Source organism: Elephas maximus, chromosome 17 (genome assembly GCF_024166365.1).
Source record: "Elephas maximus indicus isolate mEleMax1 chromosome 17, mEleMax1 primary haplotype, whole genome shotgun sequence".
In the NCBI taxonomy this organism is placed as follows: domain Eukaryota; kingdom Metazoa; phylum Chordata; class Mammalia; order Proboscidea; family Elephantidae; genus Elephas; species Elephas maximus.
Genome location: NC_064835.1, coordinates 17,435,816 through 17,444,066, shown reverse-complemented (window position 1 = coordinate 17,444,066; position 8,251 = coordinate 17,435,816). Strand labels below are relative to the sequence as shown.

At 40.6% G+C, this 8,251-nt stretch overlaps 1 protein-coding gene across 1 annotated transcript; it reads right to left on the bottom strand.

Annotated features, from left to right (window-relative positions):
• Positions 1-5,072: 5,072 nt before the first annotated feature.
• LOC126061232 (olfactory receptor 10S1-like) lies at positions 5,073-6,050 on the bottom strand. Its single transcript, XM_049857662.1, has one exon. The coding sequence runs from the start codon at positions 6,033-6,035 to the stop codon at positions 5,073-5,075; it is 963 nt and encodes a 320-aa protein (XP_049713619.1). The 5' UTR covers positions 6,036-6,050.
• Positions 6,051-8,251: the final 2,201 nt, after the last annotated feature.

The following is an 8,251-nucleotide window of genomic DNA, read 5'->3' as shown; positions in this document are numbered from 1 at the left end:
ATGTTTGTGTATGTATATAAAATGGAGGATGATCTAAGTTCAAGGAATCTTATTAAAAAATCAGGGAAAATTTTTCTCAAATGGACCTCCCTTGATTAAAGTCATCCCTTGGTATCTGCAGGGGATTGGTTCCAGGACCACAGCAGATACCAGAATCTGCAGATGGCTAAGTCCCTCATATCAGATGGTGTAGTGTTTGCATATAACCTATGTACATCCTCCTGTAAACCTTAAATCATCTCTATATTACAATATCTAAAAAATGAATATGCTATGTAAATAGTAGTTATGCAGTACTGTATTGTTTAGGGAATAATGACAAGACGCAAGGCTAACAATGCTGAAAAGAGGGCTGGAGAGAGACTGAGGATCTGCGAAATGTTGGGAGGCTACAGTAGAGTATAACTACAAATTTCTTCATTCTCGTGGATTCAGAAGAGTGTTCGGTGTACAGCAAATTCATGTTTGGCTTTTTGAAACTCTTTTTTTTTTTTTTCCTGAATATTTTCCATCCTCGGTTTGTTGAATCCATGAATGCGGAGCCCAAACTTATAGAGGGCTGACCGTATGGTAAAACTAGTCCTTGAATATCTAATTCCAAAGCTTGTATGTTTCCAACATTCCTGGGCAAGCATTCCTTCATCATAGCTTCTCTAACATCTGTCATCTTTGTTTCAATGTTTCAGATGTTTACCCTAATTTCCACGACAGAAGTATTAGTAAGTGCAAAAAAAATTAAACTAATAATTAAAATAGCAAACTTGCAAATGAAAACTCTAAGTAACAGGATATTTTAAAAGAAATGTTATATTATTAAATTCCAGTACTTGTACTCTAGTGAGCATTGCTAGTGAGGGAGGAACAAAGATAGCTTTGTGTTTTTTCAAATCTTCCTATTCTTAGTGAAGTTGCCTGAAACCAGGAATCACTTGTATATTCATTATTTGAATGCAACTGTACTCTAAAACCAAAACCATACCCTTTGCCATCGAATCAATTCCCAGTCATAGCAACCCTATAGGACCAAGTAGAGCTGCCCCATAGCATATCCAAGGAGCAGCTGGTAGATTCGAACTGCTGACTTTTGGTTAGCAGTTGAGCTCTTACCACTGAACCACAAGGACTCCACTGCTCCTCTAGAAGTCCTTTATTTATGAGGATATTTAGAATGCTTGATTATGTGCATTATATTTTCATTTGCACACTCCATCTTCAGAAGTAGTGCTAAATTTCTTTCTCAGAAACTTCATGTAATAGAAAGATCAATACTGAGAATGCTTAGTTAGACACTCTTGCAGCATGTCCTACCCTGTAAATTCCCATATCCAAATAATCCTTTGGATGGAATGAATACACAGAGTCACTATACCAGAAAGAATTGGTCAAAGTTCAAACACTTCAAGAGGTAGTATGTGATCAAGAGCTGATGGTCCTGAAGGAAAAAGTCCAAGCTGCACTGAAGGCATTGGTGAAAAACAAGGCTCCAAAAATTGACAGAATACTTATTGAGATGTTTCAACAAATGGATGCAACACTGTAAGTGCTCACTCATCTATACCAATAACTTTAGAAGACTGTTGCCTGTCAACCAACTGGAAGAGGTCCATATTTATGCCTGTTCCAAAGAAAGGTGATCCAACTGAATGTGGAAATTAGTGAACAGCCTCATTATCACATGCAAGTAAATTTTTGCTGAAGATCATTCAAAATAGGCTGCAGCAGTATACCGACAGAGATCTACCAGAAATTCAAGTATGATCCAGAAGAGAACATGGAACCAAATTTATCACAGCTGATGTCAGGTGGATCCTGGCTGAAAGCAGAGAATACTAGAAAGATGTTTAACTGTGTTTTACTGACTATGCAAAGGCATTTGACTGTGTTAATTATAACAAATTATGGATAGCACTTCTTAAGAATGGGAATTCCAGACACCTAATTGTGCTCATGAGGGTCCTGTACCTAGACCAAGGGGCAGTATTTGGAACAGAACAAATGGATACTGCTTGATTTAAAGTCAGGAAAAGTGTGCATCAGAGTTGTATTCTTTCACCATACATATTCAATCTGTATTCTGAGCAAATAATCCTAGAAGCTGGACTATCTGAAGAAGAATGGGGCAATAGGATTGATGGAAGATTCATTAACAACCTGCTTTATGCAGATGACTCAATCTTGCTGGCTGAAAGGACTTGAAGCACTTACTGATGAAGACCAAATGCCACAGCCTTCAGTATGGATTACACTTCAACATATAACAAAAATTCTCCCAAGTGGACTAATAAGAAGCATCATGATAAATGGAGAAATTATTGAAGTTGTCTAGGATTCCATTTTACTTGGATTCACAGTCAATGCCCATTGGAAGCAGAAGTAAAGAAATCAAAAGACTCATCACTTTGGGCAAATCTGCTGTAAAACACTTCTTTGAAGTGTTTTAAAGCAAAGATGTCACCTTGAAGACTGGGGTGTGCCTGACCTAAGACATGCTGTTTTCAATTGTCTCATATGCATGTGAAAGCCGTACAGTGAATAAGGAAGTCTGAAGAAGAACCGACGCTTTTGAATTGTGGTTTTGGTGAAGAATATTAAATATGCCATGGACTGCCAAAAGAATGAACTAATCTGTCTTATAAGAAGTATAACCAGAATGCTCCTTAAAAGTAAGGATGGTGAGACTACGTCTCACATACTTGGGACATGTTATCAGGAGGGATCACTCCCTGGAGAAGGACATTATGCTTGGTAAAGTGGAGGGTCAGCAAAAAAGGGGAAGACCCTCAACGAGATGAATTGACACAGTGGCTGCAATAATGGGTTCAAGCATAGTAACAATTGTGAGGATGTTGCAGGACCCGGCAGTATTTCGTTCTGTTGCACATAGGGTCGCTTTCAGTAGGAAACGACTGGATGGCACTTTATAACAACAACAGATGATACTTTCATTGCCTTTCCATTTGAGAGATATTTATTAAAGAAAAATAACAATTGTGTACTGTTTGCATTGCAGGAGGCTGGGAAAATGATGCGTTATGTAGTCCTTATCTTTTTGACAAGTAATTTTTTCATTTTAATTACTACTAATTAATTCTTTAGGCCTTTTCCCTTTAAATTTCAGGTAAGACTGTAATAGTATAAATACACCAATTCTAAATCTCAAATCAAAACCCAAAATAGCAATAGCTAAAAGGAAAAAAATATTTTTTCCTTTGAATTATCTCTAATTTAATCCTATGAAATGCCATTCCATCTCTAATGTCATAGCAGAAGGTAACAGCACTTTCACTCATGTCTGGGATGTTGTAATAGTCTATGGACTGGTCATCCTACAACCTGTCTCCTTTTTCTGTCTTCCCATTTATCTGATGATTCAGTACTTAATGAATGTGACTTCCCCGGATGAGGATATTTCTAGTTATTTCTAGAGGGTATAGATGAGGGTAAGAGGAGAAATAAATAGGTAGTGTGCCTAATGCATGACCTAAACCCTTTAATCAGACTTTCGAGGCCATCTTCACTCCACAGAGTAGTTTGGACTCATCCACTCACTTCTCTGAACACAGCAGGACTCCTCCCTCTTACATGGCAAGCTGCCTCCGCTAGAACCTAGAGTTATCTTTCATCACCTCAGAGCCTACAGATGTCTTTTTGTGTTTTGTAGTTTCTGTATGTCATGGACTGAATTATGTCCTGCCCCTCTAAATGTGCCTATCAACTTGATTAGGCCATGATTCTGAGTATTGTATGTATGTCCTCCATTTGTGATTATAATTTTATGTTGAGAGGATTGGGGTGGAACTGTAATGTCCCCCTTACTCAGGTCACCTCCCTGATTGGACGTGAAGGTAGTTTCCCTGGGGTGTGGCCTGCACCACCTATTATCTCTCAAGAAAGAAAAGGAAAGGGAAGCAAGCAGAGAGATGGGGACCTCGTACCACCAAGAAAGCAGCACCAGGAGCAGACCACATCCTTTGGGCCTGGGGTCCCTGCGCCTGAGAAACCCCTCGACCAGGGGAAGATTGAAGACAAGGACCTTCCTCCAGAGCTGACAAAGAGAGAAAGCCTTCCCCTGGAGGTGAAACCCTGAATTTGGACTAGTAACCTACTAGGTTCAGAGAGAATAAGTTTCTCTTTGTTAAAGCCATTACAGTCGTGGTATTTCTCTTATAGCAGTACTAGATGACTAAGACACTGTATAAATGTTCAGTGAAGGTCTCAAAACCCTGCCAATCTTTCAGACACAGTTTGTTCAAACTAGCTTGTGTGATAAGCTCTTTGACTTCTCTAGTCTCTTGGTAGAAACAAAACACTTATTTTGCACAAGGTACTTTACAAAATTATCTCATTTAGTCCTCATATATTCATACACAGCAGCTAGTATTAATCTTACTTTCAAAGTGGTGACTGAAACTAAAGTATTATAAAATTTGCAGATTTTATATCTCGTGACTGGTGGAATCAGGATTAGAATACTGGTAAGTACCATTCAGTATGACCTGTGTCATATCCTATCTTGAGTGGGAGAGTAAAGACAGGGAAAAGAATGCTAAATGTGTAAGCTAAAGTGTCACAGGTTTAGTTCTGACACATCCTGATGGCCCTGGGAAAGTCACTTTTTTCCATGAAGTTGTATTTTATCATCCTAAAAATATGGTTTCTTTTTTAAGCAGGGTGATGACTGTACAGAGGTTTATTTTATTGTTTATACCTTAAACTTTTTTTTACCTTAAACTTATGTTATCAGTATTCCTTTATATGTATATGTACTTAATAAAATTACTTCATAAAGTAGAAAGAAAAAGTTTACCAAAATACATGAAAATATGAACAGTATTTCAAATACCCCCGAGCCATACCACTGAGATTTAGGAGGTAGACATCCGCTAATCCAATCCTGCTATTGTATAAAGTTTGTGATTGAGGCATTTGGGCACATCGCTTTACCAAAGGAGTAAAATAGTAGTTGGGCTGAAACTCAATTGTTCGGATTTCCACTTGAATGATATTCCCTCCTTAATTTGATAAGTGAATAGTTGCTTTCCTAGCAGACAAATAAGATAGTCACAGTGAGGTTAGGGAGCTGGGCTGCTGGCTGGAAACTCCTGGGAGCCTTGGCATAGAAGCCTTCTCAGAGCTCGCCTCACCTCGTTGTTCTGCAGAGTATAAACGAAAGCATTGAGCATAAGAGTGACCATTGTGTAGAAGGCAGCAAGGGCCCCAGCTCCTGCCCCACTGGAGTGAGGCTGCAGGTAGATACACACAGGTGGCATGTAGTACAAGAGCACCACTGTGAGGTGTGCAGTGCACATGGAGAAGGCACGCTGCCTGCCCTTGGCTGTACAGATCCGCAACACAGAGGCCACGATGAAGATGTAGGATATGATGAGGAGAATCAGACAGCCTTCAGCCACAACGCCAATGTTGGCAAGCATAACAATCTCATTGATGGTGATGTCTGCACAGACTAGCTTTAGCACAGGGGAGAGGTCACAAAAGAAGTAGACGATGTGGTAAGGTCCACGGTAGAGCAGGCGGAAGGTGAGGGAGGTATGGATTGCAGAATGAACAGCACCTACGGCCCAGGTGATCCCAGCCAGCCCTGCACACATTTGCCTGTTCATGGCCACTTGGTATTGCAGGGGTTGACAGATAGCCAGGTAACAGTCATATGCTATGACAATGTACCGGAAGCACTCAGTGATGGCCAGGAAGTGGAAGCAGTAAAGGTGGATAGCACAGCCCTCAAAGGAGATCACCTTTCCATTCAGAGTCAGGAGACCTGCCATTACCTTAGGCACTGTCACTGTAGACAAATATGCATCCAGGAAGGAGAGGTGCCCAAGGAAGTGGTACATGGGTGAGCGGAGATGAGGGTCACCAGAGCCCACATTTATGAGAATGAGGAGATTCCCAGTCACAGTGATGCTGTAGATGAGGAGGAAGAAGAGGGTAGGATGTTCAGCTGTGTACATCAGACTCTGCAGGAAGAAGTTACTCACCATAGTCTGGTTGGGGTATTTTGTCTCCACGATCATTTTCTCACACAGAGTGGTTAGTTATCCCCTTACAGCAAAACAGATATCAACGGATGTAATAAATAGGCATTTACCCTTTGCTGTCAAGTCGATTCTGACTCATAGTGACCCTATAAGACAGAGTAGAATTGCTCCATAGCGTTTCAAGGGGAGCCTGGTGAATTTGAACTGCTGGCCTTTTGGTTAGCATCCGGAGCTCTTAACACTGCATGACCAGGTTTTCCAGGCATTTACCTGTCCTGAAATATTATTATCCATTGGGACAAGCCATCTTGGTCTTCTCACTCAGCAGGAGATAGATACACGTGTTATTTCGCTGTTCTGTCCTCTTTTAGCGTTTTCTTGCTACCTACCTCATATTAAAAGACTTGTTCTTTCATAATGAATCTTTTCAGTATGAGATCTGCAATATTTATGAAGTATATAAAGGTCTGTCAGGATTATTTGGAGAAATGTACCTCCTAAATAATGCCAATATCCAAACCAAACCCAGTGCAGTCGAGTCGATTGCGACTCATAGCGTACCTACAGGGCAGAGTAGAACTGCCCCATAAAGTTTCCAAGGAGCACTTGGAGGATTCAAACTGCTGACCCTTTGGTTAGCAGCTGTAGCACTTAACCACTACGCCACAAGGGTTTCCAAATAATGTCAATATAAGCATGCAAATCACACTCCCTTTGGGTATATATATATTTTTTCATGTGGTCCAGAACCGTGATGTTCCTGTCCTCCTAATAGGTTCTGCCATGCTGAAGACGTGGGTAGGCAGGTTATTATCTTCTGGGGACCATGCCTAAAGTTTTTAGTCCTATTACATAAGCCAGGAACAGGGCAGTTCTCTACTTCCCTCCACCATTGGGAATTCTGTGGAATTTCAACTATCAACAACCCTACACTGTTTGACAATGAGGCCTTGGAGGGTTGACTGAATAACTATCACGATAAATTGTGCAGTATATTTCATGCCTGTCCTCTAAAACTTGGTCTCCTTAACCTTTTAGGAATTGTTCACGTATGCTTTTGGTTGAGCCTTTCCATTGGGCCAGAATTCAAATGGAAGAACTCTTTTTGATTTTTTTCTCATGTTACCTCCTGAATCTAATTAGATGTTGAAGTATGTACAAATGTTCTTTAAACTGCCTTTTCTGGTATCTGTTCAATTATCATGAATGTTTCGTAACCTTACCTTTGATTATTTTATACCTAGATTTTCACGGTGGTCCTTTATGTGCCATCTCTCAATCACTCCTCTAATCTAACAAAGGATTCTGCATTCAACAGCTTTGTCAGTCTTTAAGCAACATATGTGATTCATTTCTCCCCTTTATTAGTCTCCACTGCTTAAAGCATAAAGTACCTCTCAGTCTGCTATTCATAGTTTTTTATTTTTATTTATTATGTTTTAAGTGAAAGTTTACAATTCAAGTTAGCCTCTCATCAAAAACTTACACACACCTTGCTACATAGCCCTAGCTGCTCTACCCATGATGTGACAGCTCACTCTTCCTGTCCACCCTGTATTTCCCCTGTCCATTCAACCACCTCCTATCCCTCTCTGCCTTCTCATCTCACCTCCAGACAGAAGTTCCCCACACAGTCTCATGTGTCTACTTGAGCCAAGAAGCTCTCTCCTCACCAGTATCTTTTTCTGTTTTATACGCCAGTTCAATCCCTGTCTGAAGAGTTGGCTTCAGGAATGGTTCCAGTCTGGGACTAATAGAGGGCCCAGGGGCCATGACCTCTGGGGTCCCTCCAGTCTCAGTCAGACCATTAAGTCTGGTCTTTTTAAGAGAATTTGAGGTCTGTTTTTTTTTTTTTTATCCCACTACTCTCCTCGTCCATCAGGGATTCTCTGTTGTATTCCCTATCAGGGCAGTCATCGGTTATAGCCAGGCACCATCTAGTTCTCCTGGCCTCAGGCTGATGTAGTCTCTGATTTATGTGGCCCTTTCTGTCTCTTAGGCTCATATTTACCTTGTATCTTTGGTATTCTTCATTCTTCTTTGCTCCAGGTGGGTTGACACCAATTGATGCATCTTACATGACCTCTTGCTATCATTTAAGACCCCAGATTCCAATCACCAAAGTGGGATGCAGAATGTTTTCTTAATACATTTTGTTTACTCAATTGACCTAGATGTCCCCTGAAACCATGATCCCCAGATCCCTGTCCCTGCTACTCTGGCCTTCAAAGCATTTGGTTGTATTCAGGAAA